Source organism: Coregonus lavaretus (assembly GCF_964263955.1).
Source record: "Coregonus lavaretus genome assembly, contig: HAP1_SCAFFOLD_3716, whole genome shotgun sequence".
NCBI classification, from domain to species: Eukaryota; Metazoa; Chordata; class Actinopteri; order Salmoniformes; family Salmonidae; genus Coregonus; species Coregonus lavaretus.
The window spans coordinates 27,501-52,500 of record NW_028163960.1 but is presented as its reverse complement, the minus strand read 5'-3'; the positions used below and the strand labels follow the sequence as shown (position 1 = coordinate 52,500).

Here is a 25,000-nt window from a genome sequence, read left to right as displayed (position 1 = left end):
TATGGTAGAGGACACCCCATAGAGATAGATATGGTAGAGGACACCCCATAGAGATAGATATGGTAGAGGACACCCCATAGAGATAGATATGGTAGAGGACACCCCATAGAGATAGATATGGTAGAGGACACCCCATAGAGATAGATATGGTAGAGGACACCCCATAGAGATAGATATGGTAGAGGACACCCCATAGAGATAGATATGGTAGAGGACACCCCATAGAGATAGATATGGTAGAGGACACCCCATAGAGATAGATATGATAGAGGACACCCCATAGAGATAGATATGGTAGAGGACACCCCATAGTGATAGATATGGTAGAGGACACCCCATAGACATGCAACTGATGGAGACAGAACTAAAGGCAAAATTGGAGCAACAGAAATAAGTTAGAGCACAGGGAAAGACAAGATGAGCATGCAGCCAAACAACGAGAATGTGCAGCCAGACTAGAACAAGAAGAATGTGTGCGTGCCATTCGCTTAAAAGAGAGATCTGGAAACACTCCGAACAGGATCGTTAGTGTGCCATTCGCTTAAAAGAGATCGATCTGGAAACACTCCGAACAGGATCGTTAGCGTGCCATTCGACTAAGAGAGATCGATCTGGAAACACTCCGAACAGGATCGTTAGCGTGCCATTCGACTAAGAGAGATCGATCTGGAAACACTCCGAACAGGATCGTTAGCGTGCCATTCGACTAAGAGAGATCGATCTGGAAACACTCCGAACAGGATCGTTAGCGTGCCATTCGACTAAGAGAGATCGATCTGGAAACACTCCGAACAGGATCGTTAGCGTGCCATTCGACTAAGAGAGATCGATCTGGAAACACTCCGAACAGGATCGTTAGCGTGCCATTCGACTAAGAGAGATCGATCTGGAAACACTCCGAACAGGATCGTTAGCGTGCCATTCGACTAAGAGAGATCGATCTGGAAACACTCCGAACAGGATCGTTAGCGTGCCATTCGACTAAGAGAGATCGATCTGGAAACACTCCGAACAGGATCGTTAGCGTGCCATTCGACTAAGAGAGATCGATCTGGAAACACTCCGAACAGGATCGTTAGCGTGCCATTCGACTAAGAGAGATCGATCTGGAAACACTCCGAACAGGATCGTTAGCGTGCCATTCGACTAAGAGAGATCGATCTGGAAACACTCCGAACAGGATCGTTAGCGTGCCATTCGACTAAGAGAGATCGATCTGGAAACACTCCGAACAGGATCGTTAGCGTGCCATTCGACTAAGAGAGATCGATCTGGAAACACTCCGAACAGGATCGTTAGCGTGCCATTCGACTAAGAGAGATCGATCTGGAAACACTCCGAACAGGATCGTTAGCGTGCCATTCGACTAAGAGAGATCGATCTGGAAACACTCCGAACAGGATCGTTAGCGTGCCATTCGACTAAGAGAGATCGATCTGGAAACACTCTGAATCCAGTCAGGCCATCCTACACCCTCAACAGAGTTTGATCTTGGTCGGAGCAGCCGGCTTGTACCACCTTTCAACGAAAAGGAGGTGGATGGATATTTGACTCTGTTTGATTGCCACATCCCTAAAATGGCTGCGAGGTATTTGGTCACGGCTCCTCCAGAGTGTTCTTGTGGGAAAAGCTCAGAAAGTGTAGGCCGCTGTATCTCTTGACCAGAAAGTGGAGGCCGCTGTATCTCTTGACCAGAAAGTGGAGGCCGCTGTATCTCTTGACCAGAAAGTGGAGGCCGCTGTATCTCTTGACCAGAAAGTGGAGGCCGCTGTATCTCTTGACCAGAAAGTGGAGGCCGCTGTATCTCTTGACCAGATTATGATACTGTTACAGCTGCTATCCTTCGGGCTTACGAGTTGGTGCCAGAGGCATACAGACAACAATTCAGTAAATTACGAAAGACAGAATCACAAAGCCATGTTGAGTTCGCAAGGGAACAAGCATGTCTTTTTGATTAGTTGTGTGGTTCTCAAGAGGTCAAGGACCTTGATGATTTAAAAACACATACTTCTTGAGCAATTCAAGAATTGCCTTCACGAAAGGGTTGCTACCTACATTTATGAGCACAAGGATCTCACTCTTGAGAAAGCTGCAGTTCTTGCAGATGAGTTTGTGTTGACACATAAAACTACCTTCACAAATAAAGCACCCTGTAGTTCTCCCTGCTCAAAAAGGAATCCAGAGAAGTCACCTCCTACTGCGAGGTTTTAGTCCATTTCTGCAGATAAAGATCGGCAGAAAACAGGTTTTTCGTATCTGCCAGTTTGTCATTACTGTTTGTCATTACTGTGGATCAGATGTGTATGAACCCTTTGTTTCTCTGCTGTGAGAAAGGACACATTGTCTCTGTGTCCTAAGTTGAAACAGAAAAATGAGCGAGAAAAATCTGTTTCTTCTTGTTGGAGCACTTCAGCCCATTAAGTCTCTGGTTGAGACTGGTGTATCTCCTCAACAAGATTTTGGATCAGATGTGTATGAACCCTTTGTTTCAGACGGGTTTGTGTCTGCAGAGTGGTGATGCTGTTAAGCAGCTGGTGAAGATACTGAGAGACACTGGGGGGGGCAGCCCAGTCCTTCGTGTTGGAGGGTGTTTTGCCTTTGTCTGACTCTTCAGTAACTGGTTACAGTGTGTTAGTACAAGGCGTGGAGATGGGTTGCATGGAAGAATCGCCGACTCCTTCGCTGGAGTCTTATATTGCAGGAGTTTCCCCTTGAAATCAGACGTCTGTGGTGAGGACAACTTGGTTGCTGATTGTCTTTCAAGGGTGGGCAGTCAAAAAGTTTTGTGTTTTGCGTTTAGTCAGTGTGTTGCCCTGGCTCCATGGTTTTGTGTTTTGCGTTTAGTCAGTGTGTTGCCCTGGCTCCATGGTTTTGTGTTTTGCGTTTAGTCAGTGTGTTGCCCTGGCTCCATGGTTTTCTTTGACTGAACGTTTTGCCATTTTGGAGATGAGTTTATTTTTATTTGGCCTGGTTCCAAGGTGACGAGAGTAATAGAAATGTATATGAGTTTCTCAAAACTTCAGTTTGATGCAGCTATAAAAACAAAATATAAAATAAAAAAGATAATATATATTTACCAAAAAAAAGGTGGCTGTTTTTGTGTTGTATTTTATGATTGACAGACAGTTCATATTGGCGAAGGCGACGCATAAGTAGCAATGCATTTAAATTGATTATGTTGTTTTCTGTTGGTGGTGAGCAAAGGGGGAAGGTGTTACAGGCTTTAGGTTTTCCATTTATGTTTTGAGGTTGGACTTTAGCACATATAGCTTGTTAGCACGTTGGGCGTCATTCACCTCGTCATTCAGTATGTGTTACACCTGTGCTGGTTGCCATCTCGTTAGTGGGAAGGTGAGAGATGTTGGGAAGAGTTACACTTCACGTCAGCTGAGATGCGATTTCGAGCTCAACCTGTTTGAGTTTGATAGAAGCCTGAGTGTTGGTGTTTCCCCTGTTTGTTTGATAGAAGCCTGAGTGTTGGTGTTTCCCCTGTTTGTTTTGCTCCACATTCTTTTACTCCCTATCCTGAGTTGTTGTGGGTTTTTCTTTTAGTTTGTCTTTTCAGAGGCAAACCTAGTGGGCATCCATGGTGGGTGTCTTTCAGAACCCCTTACTAGTGACTTTGTCAACTTTCAGAACCCCTTTCTGTTTTGTTTTGGTTGTTAAAGTAATTTTCTTTCTTAGTTCCCTTTTTTGTGGGCAACATTTTGAGTTTGTCTTGTGGGAATGTAACACCCCTGACCTATAACCCCTGACATCTAACCTCTATCCCTTGACCTTTATCACCTGACCTCTAACGTCTATCCCCTGACCTCTAAGCCCTGACCTCATCTAACACCTGTTTCTGCTGATCAGTGATGGAACCTCTTTGATAATCCCTTTCTCCTCCTCTCCTTCCCCCTCTTCTTCTCTCCTCCTCTCCTTCCCCCCTCTTCTTCTCTCCTCCTCTCCTTCCCCCTCTTCTTCTCTCCTCCTCTCCTTCCCCTCTTCTTCTCTCCTCCTCTCCTTCCCCTCTTCTTCTCTCCTCCTCTCCTTCCCCCTCTTCTTCTCTCCTCCTCTCCTTCCCCCTCTTCTTCTCTCCTCCTCTCCTTCCCCCTCTTCTTCTCTCCTCCTCTCCTTCCCCCCTCTTCTTCTCTCCTCCTCTCCTTCCCCCTCTTCTTCTCTCCTCCTCTCCTTCCCCCTCTTCTTCTCTCCTCCTCTCCTTCCCCCTCTTCTTCTCTCCTCCTCTCCTTCCCTCTCTTCTTCTCTCCTCCTCTCCTTCCCCCCTCTTCTTCTCTCCTCCTCTCCTTCCCCCCTCTTCTTCTCTCCTCCTCTCCTTCCCCCCTCTTCTTCTCTCCTCCTCTCCTTCCCCCCTCTTCTTCTCTCCTCCTCTCCTTCCCCCCTCTTCTTCTCTCCTCCTCTCCTTCCCCCCTCTTCTTCTCTCCTCCTCTCCTTCCCCTTCTTCTTCTCTCCTCCTCTCCTTCCCCCCTCTTCTTCTCTCCTCCTCTCCTTCCCCATCTTCTTCTCTCCTCCTCTCCTTCCCCCCTCTTCTTCTCTCCTTCTATCCTATTCCCTCTCTTCTTCTCTCCTCCCCTCCTTCCCCCCTCTTCTTCTCTCCTTCTATCCTATTTCCTCTCTCCCCCGTATAGAGGTAGACATTGACCCTAGGCGAAGGGTGAGTGGAGGGGTGTTGATCCTAACAGATCTTGTGTTCAGTGATACGGCTGTGTACCAGTGTGAAGCCACCAACAAACACGGAAACATCCTCAACAATACATACATCTATGTCATCGGTGAGACACACACACACACACACACACACACACACACACACACTCCCACACAAACACAAACACAAACACATAAACCCACATATACACGCACACACACACATATACACACACACACATATACACACACACATACACAAACACATACAGTGAGGGAAAAAAGTATTTGACCCCCTGCTGATTTTGTATGTTTGCCCACTGACAAAGACATGATCAGTCTATCATTTTAATGGTAGGTTTATTTGAACAGTGAGAGACAGAATAACAACAAAAAAATCCAGAAAAACGCATGTCAAAAATTTTATAAATTGATTTGCATTTTAATGAGGGAAATAAGTATTTGACCCCCTCTCAATCAGAAAGATTTCTGGCTCCCAGGTGTCTTTTATACAGGTAACAAGCTGAGATTAGGAGCACACTCTTAAAGGGAGTGCTCCTAATCTCAGTTTGTTACCTGTATAAAAGACACCTGTCCACAGAAGCAACCAATCAATCAGATTCCAAACTCTCCACCATGGCCAAGACCAAAGAGCTCTCCAAGGATGTCAGGGACAAGATTGTAGACCTACACAAGGCTGGAATGGGCTACAAGACCATCGCCAAGCAGCTTGGTGAGAAGGTGACAACAGTTGGTGCAATTATTCGCAAATGGAAGAAAAACAAAAGAACTGTCAATCTCCCTTGGCCTGGGGCTCCATGCAAGATCTCACCTCGTGGAGTTGCAATGATCATGAGAACGGTGAGGAATCAGCCCAGAACTACACGGGAGGATCTTGTCAATGATCTCAAGGCATCTGGGACCATAGTCACCAAGAAAACAGTTGGTAACACACTACGCCGTGAAGGACTGAAATCCTGCAGTGCCCGCAAGGTCCCCCTGCTCAAGAAAGCACATATACAGGCCCGTCTGAAGTTTGCCAATGAACATCTGAATGATTCAGAGGAGAACTGGGTGAAAGTGTTGTGGTCAGATGAGACCAAAATGGAGCTCTTTGTCATCAACTCAACTCGCCGTGTTTGGAGGAGGAGGAATGCTGCCTATGACCCCAAGAACACCATCCCCACCGTCAAACATGGAGGTGGAAACATTATGCTTTGGGGGTGTTTTTCTGCTAAGGGACAGGACAACTTCACCGCATCAAAGGGACGATGGACGGGGCCATGTACCGTCAAATCTTGGGTGAGAACCTCCTTCCCTCAGCCAGGATATTGAAATGGGTTGTGGATGGGTATTCCAGCATGACAATGACCCAAACACACGGCCAAGGCAACAAAGGAGTGGCTCAAGAAGAAGCACATTAAGGTCCTGGAGTGGCCTAGCCAGTCTCCAGACCTTAATCCCATAGAAAATCTGTGGAGGGAGCTGAAGGTTCGAGTTGCCAAACGTTAGCCTCAAACCTTAATGACTTGGAGAAGATCTGCAAAGAGGAGTGGGACAAAATCCCTCCTGAGATGTGTGCAAACCTGGTGGCCAACTACAAGAAACGTCTGACCTCTGTGATTGCCAACAAGGGTTTTGCCACCAAGTACAAAGTCATATTTTGCAGAGGGTCAAATACTTATTTCCCTCATTAAAATGCAAATATTTTTATAACATTTTTGACATGTGTTTTTCTGGATTTTTTTGTTGTTATTCTGTCTCTCACTGTTCAAATAAACCTACCATTAAAATTATAGACTGATAATTTCTTTGTCAGTGGGCAAACGTACAAAATCAGCAGGGGATCAAATACTTTTTTCCCTCACTGTATACACATGGTTTGGCCTGAAACTGGCCTGTAGTGTAGCCTGGTCCCAGATCTGTTTGTGCTCTTGACACCCAGGATACCTTTAGACAGCTGACTGACACCCAGGATACCTTTAGACAGCTGACTGACACCCAGGATACCTTTAGACAGCTGACTGACACCCAGGATACCTTTAGACAGCTAACTGACACCCAGGATACCTTTAGACAGCTGACTGACACCCAGGATACCTTTAGACAGCTGACTGACACCCAGGATACCTTTAGACAGCTGACTGACACCCAGGATACCTTTAGACAGCTGACTGACACCCAGGATACCTTTAGACAGCTGACTGACACCCAGGATACCTTTAGACAGCTGACTGACACTCAGGATACCTTTAGACAGCTGACTGACACCCAGGATACCTTTAGACAGCTAACTGACACCCAGGATACCTTTAGACAGCTGACTGACACCCAGGATACCTTTAGACAGCTGACTGACACCCAGGATACATTTAGACAGCTGACTGACACCCAGGATACCTTTAGACAGCTGACTGACACCCAGGATACCTTTAGACAGCTGACTGACACCCAGGATACCTTTAGACAGCTAACTGACACCCAGGATACATTTAGACAGCTGACTGACACCCAGGATACCTTTAGACAGCTGCCTGACACCCAGGATACCTTTAGACAGCTGACTGACACCCAGGATACCTTTAGACAGCTGACTGACACCCAGGATACCTTTAGACAGCTGACTGACACCCAGGATACCTTTAGACAGCTGACTGACACCCAGGATACCTTTAGACAGCTGACTGACACCCAGGATACCTTTAGACAGCTGACTGACACCCAGGATACCTTTAGACAGCTGACTGACACCCAGGATACCTTTAGACAGCTGACTGACACCCAGGATACCTTTAGACAGCTGACTGACACCCAGGATACCTTTAGACAGCAGTAAAGGATATTATGTACATTTCTAATATTTTCTAATATTTTGGAAATATCTCTAAATGTCTGATCTAAATGAAAATATCTCTCTCTTTCTCGCTCTTTCTCTCAGAGCTGCCAGCTCAGATCCTGTCGTCTGATGGGGTGGTGTATAAGGCTACAGAGGGGGGCGTGGCCAGACTGCACTGTGAGGCCTTCGGGTCACCCCGTCCACAGGTCACATGGTGAGACTAATGTTATAATATGACATGTGGGGTTACTATGGTAACCCTGTGTCTCACTGGACTTCCTGACGGGCCACCCTCAGGTGGTAAGGGTAGGTAACAACACATCTGCCACGCTGATCCTCAACACGGGGGCCCCTCAGGGGTGCGTGCTTAGTCCCCTCCTGTACTCCCTGTTCACCCATGACTGCATGGCCAGGCATGACTCCAACACCATCATTAAGTTTGCCGACGACACAACAGTGGTAGGCCTGATCACCGACAATGATGAGACAGCCTATAGGGAGGAGGTCAGAGACCTGGCAGTGTGGTGCCAGGATAACAACCTCTCCCTCAACGTGATCAAGACAAAGGAGATGATCGTGGACTACAGGAAAAAAAAGAGGACTGAGCACGCCCCCATTCTCATCGACGGGGCTGTAGTGGAGCAGGTTGAGATCTTCAAGTTCCTTGGTGTCCACATCACCAACGAACTATCATGGTCCAAACACACCAAGACAGTCGTGAAGAGGGCACGACATAGCCTATTCCCCCTCAGGAGACTGAAAAGATTTGGCATGGGTCCTCAGATCCTCAAAAAGTTATACAGCTGCACCATCGAGAGCATCCTGATTGGTTGCATCACCGCCTGGTATGGCAACTGCTCGGCCTCCGACCGCAAGGCACTACAGAGGGTAGTTCGTACGGCCCAGTACATCACTGGGGCCAAGCTTCCTGGCATCCAGGACCTCTATACCAGGCGGTGTCAGAGGAAGGCCCTCAAAATTGTCAAAGACTCCAGCCACCCTAGTCATAGACTGTTCTCTCTGATACCGCACGGCAAGCGGTACCGGAGCGCCAAGTCTAGGTCCAAAAGGCTTCTCAACAGCTTCTACCCCCAAGCCATAAGACTCCTGAACAGCTAATCATGGCTACCCGGACTTCTTGCACTGCCCCCCCACCCCATCTTTTTACGCTGCTGCTACTCTGTTAATTATTTATGCATAGTCACTTTAACTCTACCCACATGTAGATATTACTTCAACTACCTCAACTAGCCGGTGCCCCCGCACATTGACTCTGCACCGGTACCCCCCTGTATATATAGCCTCCCTACTGTTATTTTATTTTACTTCTGCTCTTTTTTTCTCGACACTTTTTTGTTGTTGTTGTTTTATTTTACTTTTTTATTAAAAAATAAATGTACTGTTGGTTAAGGGCTGTAAGTAAGCATTTCACGGTAATGTCTACACCTGTTGTATTCTGCGCATGTGGCAAATAACATTTGATTTGATTTGTTTTGACAGTAAGAGGCTAACCGTGTGTGTGTGTGTAGGGAGAGTGAGGATCTCCAGGACTTGTTGCTGTCGGACAGTCGTGTGTCTCAGCTGACCAATGGGACGTTAGAGCTGTTTAACAGTAGCAGAGAGGACAGTGGAGTCTACACCTGCTCCATTACACACAGCAATATCTCCATCACTGCTCACCTGGAGGTCCTCAGTGAGTACCACACACCTACACATGCTACCAGTCTCTACCTCTCTTTCTGTCTACTCCTCGATTTCTGTTCTGTTGATTTCTGCTGTACATACTGATGTTGTTCTAAACTAATTCCCTTCAGGACAGTAAAGGTTTCTTTCATTTATAATTCCCTTCAGGACAGTAATGGTTTCGTTCAATTATAATTCCCTTCTGGACAGTAATGGTTTCTTTCAATTAAATCAAGATATCAGATACTGTATTAGTCATGCCTAAAGTAATTTACCCTCCCCCCTCTCCCTCTCCCTCTCCCTCTCCCTCTCCCTCTCCCTCTCCTCTCCTCTCCTCTCCTCTCCTCTCCTCTCCTCTCCTCTCCTCTCCTCTCCTCTCCTCTCCTCTCCTCTCCTCTCCTCTCCTCTCCTCTCCTCTCCTCTCCTCTCCTCTCCCTCTCCCTCTCCCTCTCCCTCTCCCTCTCCCTCTCTCTCCCCTCCCTCTCCTCTCCTCCCCCAGACCGTACAGTGATGCTGATCGGTCCCCAGGCTGTGCGGGTTAGGAGGGGAAGAAACTCCTGGTTGGACTGTCATTTCACCTTTGACCCCCAGCTGAACCGTCCCCAGATCCTCTGGAGGAAAGACGGACACAAGATCATAGAGTCACCACCTGGCGACAAGTAAACACACGCCTTTATCTCCTCAGACCTCCTTCTCCATGCCTCTATCTCCTCAGACCTCCTTCTCCATTCCTCTATCTCCTCAGACCTCCTTCTCCATGCCTCTATCTCCTCAGACCTCCTTCTCCATGCCTCTATCTCCTCAGACCTCCTTCTCCATGCCTCTATCTCCTCAGACCTCCTTCTCCATGCCTTTATCTCCTCAGACCTCCTTCTCCATGCCTCTATCTCCTCAGACCTCCTTCTCCATTCCTCTATCTCCTCAGACCTCCTTCTCCATGCCTCTATCCTCTCAGACCTCCTTCTCCATGCCTCTATCTCCTCAGACCTCCTTCTCCATGCCTCTATCTCCTCAGACCTCCTTCTCCATTCCTCTATCTCCTCAGACCTCCTTCTCTATGCCTCTATCTCCTCAGACCTCCTTCTCCATGCCTCTATCTCCTCAGACCTCCTTCTCCATGCCTCTATCTCCTCAGACCTCCTTCTCCATGCCTCTATCTCCTCAGACCTCCTTCTCCATGCCTCTATCTCCTCAGACCTCCTTCTCCATGCCTCTATCTCCTCAGACCTCCTTCTCCATGCCTCTATCTCCTCAGACCTCCTTCTCCATGCCTCTATCTCCTCAGACCTCCTTCTCCATGCCTCTATCTCCTCAGACCTCCTTCTCCACTATTAGATCAGCAGGTCCACACTCCTCAGACCTCACGAACATGAGGAGAGAAGATGCAAGGAATCGAGGAATGATGAATTTAGAAAAAGCCGAACTGGCATTAAACACCCACAAGACCTGTGTTCAAATACTGTTTGAAATCTTTAAAATACTTCTAGCAGTTGGCCTGCCTTGAGCCCCAGATCAGATGGGCTTGCACTGTGCCATTTCTATTGGTTCCACTGCGCCAGGCAAGCTCCATCAAGCCCAGATAAAGCGTTTGAAATTGTTTCAAATAATATTTAAACTGATGGTCTGGGTACAACACAGACACAACCTTATGTACACGTGAATGAACATGTACAGTTGAAGTCGGAAGTTTACATACACTGTGGTTGGAGTCATTAAAACTTGTTTTTCAACAACTCCACACATTTCTTGTTAACAAACTATAGTTTTGGAAAGTCGGTTAGGACACAAGTAATTTTTCCAACAATTGTTTATAGACAGATTATTTCACTTATAATTCACTGTATCACAATTCCAGTGGGTCAGAAGTTTACATACACTAAGTTGATGTCATGGCTTTAGAAGCTTCTGATAGGCTAATTTACATAATTTGAGTCAATTGGAGGTGTAACTGTGGATGTATTTCAAGGACTACCTTCAAACTCAGTGCCTCTTTGCTTGACATCATGGGAAAATCAAAAGAAATCAGCCAAGACCTCAGAAAAAAAATTGTAGACCTCCACAAGTCTGGTTCATCCTTGGGAGCAATTTCCAAACGCCTGAAGGTACCACGTTCATCTGTACAAACAATAGTACGCAAGTATAAACACCATGGGACCACGCAGCCGTCATACCGCTCAGGAAGGAGACGCGTTCTGTCTCCTAGAGATGAACGTACTTTGGTGCGAAAAGTGCAAATCAATCCCAGAACAACAGCAAAGGACCTTAAAATAAAATGTTATTTGTCACATACACGTGTTTAGCAGATGTTATAGCGGGTGTAGCGAAATGCTTGTGCTTCTAGCTCCGACAGTGCAGTAATATCTAACAATTTCACAACATATACCCAATACACACAAAACTAGTAAGGAATGGGATTTAAGAATATATACATATATGGACAAGCAATAACAGAGCGGTATGGACTAAGATACAGTAGAATATTATAGAATAGAATGCAGTATATACATATGAGATGAGTAGTGCAAGATATGGAAACATTATTAAAGTGACTAGTGTTCCATTTCTTAAAGTGGCCAGTGATTTCAATAGGCAGCAGCAGCCTCTAATGTGCTAGTGATGGCTATTTAACAGTCTGATGGCCTTGAGATAGAAGCTGTTTTTCATTCTCTCGGTCCCAGCTTTGATGCACCTGTACTGACCTCGCCTTCTGGATGATAGCGGGGTGAACAGGCAGTGGCTCGGGTGGTTGATGTCCTTGATGATCTTTTTGGCCTTCCTGTGACATCGGTAATGCGTTCTGCAGACCGCACCAACCTCTGGAGAGTCTTGCGGTTGCGGGCGGTGCAGTTGCCGTACCAGGCAGTGATACAGCCCAACAGGATGCGCTCAATTGTGCATATGTAAAAGTTTGTGAGGGTTTTAGGTGCCAAGCCAAATTTCTTCAGCCTCCTGAGGTTGAAGAGGCTCTGTTGTGCCTTCTTCACCACACTGTCTGCGTGGGTGGACCATTTCAGTTTGTCAGTGATGTGTACGCCGAGGAACTTGAAGCTTTCCACCTTCTCCACTGCTGTCCCATCGATGTGGATAGGGGGGTGCACCCTCTGCTGTTTCCTGAAGTCCACGATCATCTCCTTTGTTTTGTTGATGTTGAGTGAGAGGTTATTTACCTGGCACCACACTCCCAGAGCCCTCACCTCCTCCCTGTAGGCTGTCTCGTCATTGTTGGTAATCAAGCCTACTACTGTTGTGTCGTCTGCAAACTTGATGATTGAGTTAGAGGCGTGCTTGGCCACGCAGTCATGGGTGAACAGGGAGTACAGGAGGGGGCTGAGCACGCACCCTTGTGGGGCCCCAGTGTTGAGGATCAGCGAAGTGGAGATGTTGTTTCCTACCTTCACCATCTGGGGGCGGCCCGTCAGGAAGTCCAGGACCCAGTTGCACAGGGCGGTGTTCACACCCAGGGCCTCAAGCTTAATGATGAGCTTGGAGGGTACTATGGTGTTGAATGCTGAGCTATAGTCAATGAACAGCATTCTTACATAGGTATTCCTCTTGTCCAGATGGGATAGGGCAGTGTGCAGTGTGATGGCAATTGCATCGTCTGTGGATCTATTGGGGCGGTAAGCAAATTGAAGTGGGTCTAGGGTGACAGGTAAGGTAGAGGTGATATGATCCTTGACTAGTCTCTCAAAGCACTTCATGATGACAGAGGTGAGTGCTACAGTGCAATAGTCTTTTAGTTCAGTTACCTTTGCTTTCTTGGGCACAGGAACAATGGTGGCCATCTTGAAGCATGTGGGAACAGCAGACTGGGAAAGGGAGAGATTGAATATGTCCATGAACACACCAGCCAGCTGGTCTGCGCATGCTCTGAGGACGCGGCTAGGGATGCCGTCTGGGCCGGCAGCTTTGTGGGGGTTAACATGCTTAAATGTCTTAATCACGTCGGCCATGGAGAAGGAGAGGCCACAGTCCTTGGTAATGGGCCCCGTCAGTGGCACTGTGTTATCCTCAAAGTGGGCGAAGAAGGTGTTTAGCTTGTCTGGAAGCGAGACGTCGGTGTCTGTGACGTGGCTGGTTTTCCCTTTGTAATCCATGATTGTCTGTAGACCCTGCCACATACGTCTCGTGACTGAGCCGTTGAATTGTGACTCCACTTTGTCTCTATACTGATGTTTTGCCAGTTTAATTGCCTTGCGGAGTGAGTAGCTACATTGTTTGTATTCTGCCATATTCCCAGTCACCTTGCCTTGGTTAAATGCGGTGGTTCGCGCTTTCAGATTTGCGCGAATGCTGCCGTCTATCCACGGTTTCTGGTTAGGGTAGGTTTTAATAGTCACAGTGGGCACAACATCACCTGTACACTTCCTGATAAACTCAGTCACCGTTTCAGTGTATATGTCTAAATTCTTTTTTGGAAGCTACCAGGAAATTATCCCAGTCCACGTGATCAAAACAATCTTGAAGCGTGGATTCTGATTGGTCAGACCAGCGTTGAATAGTCCTTAGCACGGGTACTTCCTGTTTGAGTTTCTGCCTATAGGAAGGGAGAAGCAAAATGGAGTCGTGGTCAGATTTGCCAAAAGGAGGGCGGGGGAGGGCCTTATAACCATCCCGGAAGTTTGAATAGCAATGGTCGAGGATTTTAGCAGCGGGAGTACAACAGTCGATATGTTGATAGAACTTCGGCAGCCTAGTCCTCAAATTTGCTTTGTTAAAATCCCCGGCTACAATAAATGCAGCCTCAGGATATGTGGTTTCCAGTTTGCATAAGGTCCAGTGAAGTTCTTTGAGGGCCGTTGTGGTATCGGCTTGAGGGGGTATATACACGGCCGTGACTATAACCAAAGAAAATTATCTTGGGAGATAATACGGTCGGCATTTGATTGTGAGGTATTCTAGGTCGGCTGAACAAAAGGACTCGAGTTCCTGTATGTTACTACAATTACACCATGAGTCGTTAATCATGAAACACACACCTCCGCCCTTCTGCTTCCCGGAGAGATATTTATTCCTATCTGCGCGATGAACTGAGAACCCATCTGGCTGGACCGATTTCAACAGAGTATCCCCAGAGAGCCATGTTTCAGTGAAACAAAGTATGTTACAGGCCTTGATGTCTCTCTGGAAAGAAATCCTTGCCCGTAGTTCATTGACTTTGTTAACCAAAGATTGAACATTAGCGAGTAGAATACTTGGAAGCGGTGGGTGGAACCAGCAGGCCGCTCCGAGTGCCTCTCCTCCGCCGGCGATGTTTTGGGTCAGCCGCTGGAATCAGTTCAGTTGCCCTGGGGAGAGCAGACAAAGAATCTGCTTCGGGAAAGTCATATTCCTGGTCGTAATGCTGGTGAGTTACCATCGATCTGATATCCAATAGTTTTTCCCGGCTGTATGTAATGATGCAAAACACTTTCTGAGCTAATAATGTAAAAAAATTATACATACATAAAAATAAAAATAAATACTGCAAAGTTTCCTAAGAGCTAGTCGCGAGGCCGCCATCTTCATCGGCGTCAGAGTACTTGTAAAGATGCTGGAGGAAACAGGTACAAAAGTATCTATATCCACAGTAAAACGTGTCCTATATCGACATAACCTGAAAGGCCGCTCAGCAAGGAAGAAGCCACTGTTCCAAAACCGCCATAAAAAAGCCAGACTACGGTTTGCAACTGCACATGGGGACAAAGATCGTACTTTTTGGAGAAATGTCCTCTGGTCTGATGAAACAAAAATAGAACTGTTTGGCCATAATGACCATTGTTATGTTTGGAGGAAAAAGGGGGACGCTTGCAAGCCGAAGAACACCATCCCAACCGTGAAGCACGGGGGTGGCAGCATCATGCTGTGTGGGTGCTTTGCTGCAGGAGGGACTGGTGCTCTTCACAATATAGATGGCATCATGAGGAAGGAAAATTATGTGGATATATTGAAGCAACATCTCAAGATATCAGTCAGGAAGTTAAAGCTTGGTCGCAAATTGGGTCTTCCAAATGGACAATGATCCCAAGCATACTTCCAAAGTTGTGGCAAAATGGCTTAAGGACAACAAAGTCAAGGTATTGGAGTGGCCATCACAAAGCCCTGACCTCAATCCTATAGAAAATGTGCGAGCAAGGAGGCCTACAAACCTGACTCAGTTACACCAGCTCTGTCAGGAGGAATTGGCCAAAATTCACCCAACTTATTGTGGGAAGCTTGTGGAAGGCTACCCGAAACATTTGACCCAAGTTAAACAATGTAAAGGCAATGCTACCAAATACTAATTGAGTGTATGTAAACTTCTCACCCACTGGGAATGTGATGAAAGAAATAAAAGCTGAAATAAATCATTCGCTCTAATATTATTCTGACATTTCACATTCTTAAAATAAAGTGGTGATCCTAACTGACCTAAGACAGGGAATTTTTACTATGATTAAATGTCAGGAATTGTGAAAAACTGAGTTTAAATGTATTTGGTTAAGGTGTATGTAAACTTCCGACTTCAACTGTATGTATTGAAATCAGATGATTGATTTGTGTTGTTGTCATGGTGACCAGGTACACTGTGTTTGAGAATGGAACCCTCAGAGTGACAGACGTCCAATCAGCAGACGGAGGGCTGTACTCCTGTGAGGTCATCACAGATCTGGACAGTGTAATGGCCAGCGGTTCCATCACTGTAGTGGGTACGTGACGTGTGTGTGTGTGTGTGTGTGGGTCGGTGTGTGTGTGTGTGTGTGTGTGGGTGTGTGGGTCGGTGTGTGTGTGTGTGTGTGTGGGTTGGTGTGTGTGTGTGTGTGTGTGTGTGGGTTGGTGTGTGTGTGTGTGTGTGTATGTGTGTGTGGGTTGGTGTGTGTGTGTGTGTGTGTGTGTGTGGGTTGGTGTGTGTGTGTGTGTGTGTGTGTTGGTGTGTGTGTATGTGTGTGTGGGTTGGTGTGTGTGTGTGTGTGTGGGTTGGCGTGTGTGTGTGTGTGTGTGTGTGTGTGTGGGTTGGTGTGTGTGTTGTAACCCCTCCCCTCTCCTCTCCTCAGCCCGTCCCAGCCCTCCAGTGTCTCTGTCTCTGTCTGAACAGCAGGACCGCAGCCTGACTCTCAGCTGGAAACCTGGACACACACACAACTCCCCCACCACAGGTACACACACACACACACACACACACACACACACACACACACACACACACACACACACACACACACACACACACACACACACACACACACACACACACACACACACACAGACACACACACACACACACACACAAACACACAAACACACACAAACACACACACACACACACACACACACTGAACTCCCCCACCACAGGTACACACACAATCAACTCCCCCACCACAGGTACACACACACACACACACACACAAATCCCCCACCACAGGTACACACATGCACCAACACACACACACATGGCCTTGAACATATTTACTATACTACTGTATTAGAGGATATAGGTGTCAGAGTATCAGACGATCTGAGATGACTTCTTTCAGAGAAGTATTGAAGACTGTTAGTCACACTGGATAAAAGCGTCTGCTAAGTCACCAAGCGACTAAGCGTCAGTGTATTTGGAAATTCAGTTTACTAATTGAAAAATAAATTTCTCCTGTTAACAGACTGTTTATTTCTCTGTAGAGTTTGTGGTGGAGATGAGGGAGGAGCAACATTCTGAGGGGGAGGGGAAGTGGGAGGAGGCAAAGAGTGTGACTGGAGATGTCAATCATCTGGAGTTGTCCCTCCTCCCGTACTCCACCTACCGTTTCCGGGTCAGCGGGGTCAACGACCAGGGGAGGAGCAACCCCTCAGAACCATCTGAGACTTACAGCACCCCACCAGCAGGTATGATACACACAACGCCAATCAATATGATACACACAACGCCAATCAATATGATACACACAACGCCAATCAATATGACACACACAACGCCAATCAATATGATACACACAGCGCCAATCAATATGATACACACAACGCCAATCAATATGATACACACAACGCCAATCAGTATGATACACACAACGCCAATCAGTATGATACACACAACGCCAATCAGTATGATACACACAACGCCAATCAATAGTCCACACAACGCCAATCAGTATGATACACACAACGCCAATCAATATGATACACACAACGCCAATCAATATGATACACACAACGCCAATCAATATGATACACACAACGCCAATCAGTATGATACACACAATGCCAATCAATATGATACACACAACGCCAATCAGTATGATACACACAACGCCAATCAATATGACACACACAACGCCAATCAATATGATACACACAGCGCCAATCAATATGATACACACAACGCCAATCAGTATGATACACACAACGCCAATCAATATGATACACACAACGCCAATCAGTATGATACACACAACGCCAATCAATAGTCCACACAACGCCAATCAGTATGATACACACAACGCCAATCAATATGATACACACAACGCCAATCAATATGATACACACAACGCCAATCAATAGTCCACACAACGCCAATCAGTATGATACACACAACGCCAATCAATATGATACACACAACGCCAATCAATAGTCCACACAACGCCAATCAGTATGATACACACAACGCCAATCAATATGATACACACAACGCCAATCAATATGATACACACAACGTCAATCAATATGATACACACAACGCCAATCAATATGATACACACAACGCCAATCAGTATGATACACACAATGCCAATCAATATGATACACACAACGCCAATCAATATGATACACACAACGCCAATCAATATGATACACACAACGCCAATCAGTATGATACACACAACGCCAATCAGTATGATACACACAACGCCAATCAGTATGATACACACAACGCCAATCAATAGTCCACACAACGCCAATCAGTATGATACACACAACGCCAATCAATATGATACACACAACGCCAATCAATAGTCCACACAACGCCAATCAGTATGATACACACAACGCCAATCAATATGATACACACAACGCCAATCAATAGTCCACACAACGCCAATCAGTATGATACACACAACGCCAATCAGTATGATACACACAACGCCAATCAATATGATACACACAACGCCAATCAATATGATACACACAACGCCAATCAATATGATACACACAACGCCAATCCTAATCTAATAGTCCAGGCAGCCATTTATTGATTAATTGTTCGGCTTGGGGTAGAAGCTGTAAAGTCAGAAAGAGTTATAACTCTCTCTCTGATTACATTAGAGTCTGTTGTTGTTATAACTCTCTCTCTGATTACATTAGAGTCTGTTGTTGTTATAACTCTCTCTCTGATTACATTAGAGTCTGTTGTTGTTATAACTCTCTCTCTGATTACATTAGAGTATGTTGTTGTTATAACTCTCTCTCTGATTACATTAGTCTGTTGTTGTTATAACTCTCTCTCTCTGATTACATTAGAGTCTGTTGTTGTTATAACTCTCTCTCTCTGATTACATTAGAGTCTGTTGTTGTTATAACTCTCTGATTACATTAGTCTGTTGTTGTTATAACTCTCTCTCTCGGATTACATTAGAGTCTGTTGTTGTTATAATTCTCTCTCTCTGATTACATTAGAGTCTGTTGTTGTTATAACTCTCTTTCTGATTACATTAGAGTCTGTTGTTGTTATAACTCTCTCTCTGATTACATTAGAGTCTGTTGTTGTTATAACTCTCTGATTACATTAGTCTGTTGTTGTTATAACTCTCTCTCTCTGATTACATTAGAGTCTGTTGTTGTTATAACTCTCTCTCTGATTACATTAGAGTATGTTGTTGTTATAACTCTCTGATTACATTAGTCTGTTGTTGTTATAACGTTCTCTGTCTGATTACATTATAGTCTGTTGTTGTTATAACTCTCTCTCTGATTACATTAGAGTCTGTTGTTGTTATAACTCTCTGATTACATTAGTCTGTTGTTGTTATAACTCTCTCGCTCTGATTACATTAGAGTCTGTTGTTGTTATAACTCTCACTCTGATTACATTAGAGTCTGTTGTTGTTATAACTCTCTGATTACATTAGTCTGTTGTTGTTATAACTCTCTCGCTCTGATTACATTAGAGTATGTTGTTGTTATAACTCTCTCTCTGATTACATTAGAGTCTGTTGTTGTTATAACTCTCTCTTTCTCTGATTACATTAGAGTCTGTTGTTGTTATAACTCTCTCTCTCTCTCTGATTACATTAGAGTCTGTTGTTGTTATAACTCTCTCTCTGATTACATTAGAGTCTGTTGTTGTTATAACTATCTCTCTCTGATTACATTAGAGTATGTTGTTGTTATAACTCTCTCTCTGATTACATTAGTCTGTTGTTGTTATAACTCTCTCTCTCGGATTACATTAGAGTCTGTTGTTGTTATAACTCTCTCTCTGATTACATTAGAGTCTGTTGTTGTTATAACTCTCTCTCTGATTACATTAGAGTATGTTGTTGTTATAACTCTCTCTCTGATTACATTAGAGTCTGTTGTTGTTATAATTCTCTCTCTCTGATTACATTAGAGTCTTTTTTTGTTATAACTCTCTCTGTCTGATTACATTATAGTCTGTTGTTATAACTCTCTCTCTCTGATTACATTAGAGTCTGTTGTTGTTATAACTCTCTCTCTCTGATTACATTAGAGTCTGTTGTTGTTATAACTCTCTCTCTCTGATTACATTAGAGTCTGTTGTTGTTATAACTCTCTCTCTCTGATTACATTAGAGTCTGTTGTTGTTATAACTCTCTCTCTCTCTGATTACGTTAGCGTTAGTTGTTGTTATAACTCTCTCTCTCTTTCCATTAGTCTGTTGTTGTTATAACTCTCTCTCTGATTACATTACAGTATTTTGTTGTTATAACTTTCTCTCTGATTACATTAGAGTATGTTGTTGTTATAACTCTATCTTTCTCTGATTACATTAGAGTCTGTTGTTGTTATAACTTTCTCTCTGATTACATTAGAGTCTGTTGTTGTTATAACTTTCTCTCTCTGATTACATTAGAGTCTGTTGTTGTTATAACTCTCTCTCTCTCTGATTACATTAGAGTCTGTTGTTGTTATAACTTTCTCTCTGATTACATTAGAGTCTGTTGTTGTTATAACTTTCTCTCTCTGATTACATTAGAGTCTGTTGTTGTTATAACTCTCTCTCTGATTACATTAGAGTCTGTTGTTGTTATAATTCTCTCTCTCTGATTACATTAGAGTCTGTTGTTGTTATAACTCTCTCTCTGATTACATTAGAGTCTGTTGTTGTTATAACTCTCTCTCTGATTACATTAGAGTATGTTGTTGTTATAACTCTCTCTCTCTGATTACATTAGAGTCTGTTGTTGTTATAACTCTCTCTCTGATTACATTAGAGTCTGTTGTTGTTATAACTCTCTCTCTCTGATTACATTAGAGTCTGTTGTTGTTATAATTCTCTCTCTCTGATTACATTAGAGTCTGTTGTTGTTATAACTCTCTCTCTGATTACATTAGAGTCTGTTGTTGTTATAACTCTCTCTCTGATTACATTATAGTCTGTTGTTGTTATAACTCTCTCTCTCTCTGATTACATTAGAGTCTGTTGTTGTTATAACTCTCTTTCTGATTACATTAGAGTCTGTTGTTGTTATAACTCTCTCTCTGATTACATTAGAGTCTGTTGTTGTTATAACTCTCTGATTACATTAGTCTGTTGTTGTTATAACTCTCTCTCTCTGATTACATTAGAGTCTGTTGTTGTTATAACTCTCTCTCTGATTACATTAGAGTATGTTGTTGTTATAACTCTCTGATTACATTAGTCTGTTGTTGTTATAACGTTCTCTGTCTGATTACATTATAGTCTGTTGTTGTTATAACTCTCTCTCTGATTACATTAGAGTCTGTTGTTGTTATAACTCTCTGATTACATTAGTCTGTTGTTGTTATAACTCTCTCGCTCTGATTACATTAGAGTCTGTTGTTGTTATAACTCTCACTCTGATTACATTAGAGTCTGTTGTTGTTATAACTCTCTGATTACATTAGTCTGTTGTTGTTATAACTCTCTCGCTCTGATTACATTAGAGTATGTTGTTGTTATAACTCTCTCTCTGATTACATTAGAGTCTGTTGTTGTTATAACTCTCTCTCTCTCTGATTACATTAGAGTCTGTTGTTGTTATAACTCTCTCTCTCTGATTACATTAGAGTCTGTTGTTGTTATAACTCTCTCTCTCTCTGATTACGTTAGCGTTAGTTGTTGTTATAACTCTCTCTCTCTTTCCATTAGTCTGTTGTTGTTATAACTCTCTCTCTGATTACATTACAGTATTTTGTTGTTATAACTTTCTCTCTGATTACATTAGAGTATGTTGTTGTTATAACTCTATCTTTCTCTGATTACATTAGAGTCTGTTGTTGTTATAACTTTCTCTCTGATTACATTAGAGTCTGTTGTTGTTATAACTTTCTCTCTCTGATTACATTAGAGTCTGTTGTTGTTATAACTCTCTCTCTCTCTGATTACATTAGAGTCTGTTGTTGTTATAACTTTCTCTCTGATTACATTAGAGTCTGTTGTTGTTATAACTTTCTCTCTCTGATTACATTAGAGTCTGTTGTTGTTATAACTCTCTCTCTGATTACATTAGAGTCTGTTGTTGTTATAATTCTCTCTCTCTGATTACATTAGAGTCTGTTGTTGTTATAACTCTCTCTCTGATTACATTAGAGTCTGTTGTTGTTATAACTCTCTCTCTGATTACATTAGAGTATGTTGTTGTTATAACTCTCTCTCTCTGATTACATTAGAGTCTGTTGTTGTTATAACTCTCTCTCTGATTACATTAGAGTCTGTTGTTGTTATAACTCTCTCTCTCTGATTACATTAGAGTCTGTTGTTGTTATAATTCTCTCTCTCTGATTACATTAGAGTCTGTTGTTGTTATAACTCTCTCTCTGATTACATTAGAGTCTGTTGTTGTTATAACTCTCTCTCTGATTACATTATAGTCTGTTGTTGTTATAACTCTCTCTCTCTCTGATTACATTAGAGTCTGTTGTTGTTATAACTCTCTTTCTGATTACATTAGAGTCTGTTGTTGTTATAACTCTCTCTCTGATTACATTAGAGTCTGTTGTTGTTATAACTCTCTGATTACATTAGTCTGTTGTTGTTATAACTCTCTCTCTCTGATTACATTAGAGTCTGTTGTTGTTATAACTCTCTCTCTGATTACATTAGAGTATGTTGTTGTTATAACTCTCTGATTACATTAGTCTGTTGTTGTTATAACGTTCTCTGTCTGATTACATTATAGTCTGTTGTTGTTATAACTCTCTCTCTGATTACATTAGAGTCTGTTGTTGTTATAACTCTCTGATTACATTAGTCTGTTGTTGTTATAACTCTCTCGCTCTGATTACATTAGAGTCTGTTGTTGTTATAACTCTCACTCTGATTACATTAGAGTCTGTTGTTGTTATAACTCTCTGATTACATTAGTCTGTTGTTGTTATAACTCTCTCGCTCTGATTACATTAGAGTATGTTGTTGTTATAACTCTCTCTCTGATTACATTAGAGTCTGTTGTTGTTATAACTCTCTCTTTCTCTGATTACATTAGAGTCTGTTGTTGTTATAACTCTCTCTCTCTCTCTGATTACATTAGAGTCTGTTGTTGTTATAACTCTCTCTCTGATTACATTAGAGTCTGTTGTTGTTATAACTATCTCTCTCTGATTACATTAGAGTATGTTGTTGTTATAACTCTCTCTCTGATTACATTAGTCTGTTGTTGTTATAACTCTCTCTCTCGGATTACATTAGAGTCTGTTGTTGTTATAACTCTCTCTCTGATTACATTAGAGTCTGTTGTTGTTATAACTCTCTCTCTGATTACATTAGAGTATGTTGTTGTTATAACTCTCTCTCTGATTACATTAGAGTCTGTTGTTGTTATAATTCTCTCTCTCTGATTACATTAGAGTCTTTTTTTGTTATAACTCTCTCTGTCTGATTACATTATAGTCTGTTGTTATAACTCTCTCTCTCTGATTACATTAGAGTCTGTTGTTGTTATAACTCTCTCTCTCTGATTACATTAGAGTCTGTTGTTGTTATAACTCTCTCTCTCTGATTACATTAGAGTCTGTTGTTGTTATAACTCTCTCTCTCTGATTACATTAGAGTCTGTTGTTGTTATAACTCTCTCTCTCTCTGATTACGTTAGCGTTAGTTGTTGTTATAACTCTCTCTCTCTTTCCATTAGTCTGTTGTTGTTATAACTCTCTCTCTGATTACATTACAGTATTTTGTTGTTATAACTTTCTCTCTGATTACATTAGAGTATGTTGTTGTTATAACTCTATCTTTCTCTGATTACATTAGAGTCTGTTGTTGTTATAACTTTCTCTCTGATTACATTAGAGTCTGTTGTTGTTATAACTTTCTCTCTCTGATTACATTAGAGTCTGTTGTTGTTATAACTCTCTCTCTCTCTGATTACATTAGAGTCTGTTGTTGTTATAACTTTCTCTCTGATTACATTAGAGTCTGTTGTTGTTATAACTTTCTCTCTCTGATTACATTAGAGTCTGTTGTTGTTATAACTCTCTCTCTGATTACATTAGAGTCTGTTGTTGTTATAATTCTCTCTCTCTGATTACATTAGAGTCTGTTGTTGTTATAACTCTCTCTCTGATTACATTAGAGTCTGTTGTTGTTATAACTCTCTCTCTGATTACATTAGAGTATGTTGTTGTTATAACTCTCTCTCTCTGATTACATTAGAGTCTGTTGTTGTTATAACTCTCTCTCTGATTACATTAGAGTCTGTTGTTGTTATAACTCTCTCTCTCTGATTACATTAGAGTCTGTTGTTGTTATAATTCTCTCTCTCTGATTACATTAGAGTCTGTTGTTGTTATAACTCTCTCTCTGATTACATTAGAGTCTGTTGTTGTTATAACTCTCTCTCTGATTACATTATAGTCTGTTGTTGTTATAACTCTCTCTCTCTCTGATTACATTAGAGTCTGTTGTTGTTATAACTCTTTCTCTCTGATTACATTAGAGTCTGTTGTTGTTATAATTCTCTCTCTCTGATTACATTAGAGTCTGTTGTTGTTATAACTCTCTCTCTGATTACATTAGAGTCTGTTGTTGTTATAACTCTCTCTCTGATTACATTAGAGTCTGTTGTTGTTATAACTCTCTCTCTGATTACATTAGTCTGTTATTGTTATAACTCTCTCTCTGATTACATTAGAGTCTGTTGTTGTTATAACTCTCTCTCTGATTACATTAGAGTCTGTTGTTGTTATAACTCTCTCTCTGATTACATTAGAGTCTGTTGTTGTTATAACTCTCTCTCTGATTACATTAGTCTGTTATTGTTATAACTCTCTCTCTCGGATTACATTAGAGTCTGTTTAAATTTAAATTTAAATTTTAGTCATTTAGCAGACGCTCTTATCCAGAGCGACTTACAGGAGCAATTAGGGTTAAGTGCCTTGCTCAAGGGCACATCGACAGATTTTTCACCTAGTCGGCTCGGGGATTAGAACCAGCGACCTTTCGGTTACTGGCACTACGCTCTTAACCACTAAGCTACCTGCCGCCCACAACTCTCTCTCTCTGATTACATTAGAGTCTGTTGTTGTTATAACTCTCTCTCTCTGATTACATTAGAGTCTGTTGTTGTTATAACTCTCTCTCTCTCTGATTACATTAAAGTCTGTTGTTGTTATAACTCTCTCTCTGATTACATTAGAGTCTGTTGTTGTTATAACTCTCTCTCTCTGATTACATTAGAGTATGTTGTT

The 25,000-nt window shown here is 42.9% G+C and overlaps 1 protein-coding gene across 1 annotated transcript in view; it reads left to right on the top strand.

The window, feature by feature from the left end:
* The window catches only part of LOC311117627 (neural cell adhesion molecule L1.1-like), a gene marked incomplete at its 5' end in the record, with an annotated part of 57,685 nt that overhangs the window by 6,754 nt on the left and 25,931 nt on the right, over positions 1–25,000 (top strand). The window contains 7 exons of the mRNA XM_084192561.1: positions 4,629–4,772; positions 7,586–7,697; positions 9,013–9,176; positions 9,666–9,825; positions 15,707–15,834; positions 16,180–16,281; positions 16,802–17,005. Of these exons, the coding sequence (XP_084048687.1) occupies positions 4,629–4,772; positions 7,586–7,697; positions 9,013–9,176; positions 9,666–9,825; positions 15,707–15,834; positions 16,180–16,281; positions 16,802–17,005 (1,014 nt within the window). The remainder of the gene's footprint in view (positions 1–4,628; positions 4,773–7,585; positions 7,698–9,012; positions 9,177–9,665; positions 9,826–15,706; positions 15,835–16,179; positions 16,282–16,801; positions 17,006–25,000) is intronic.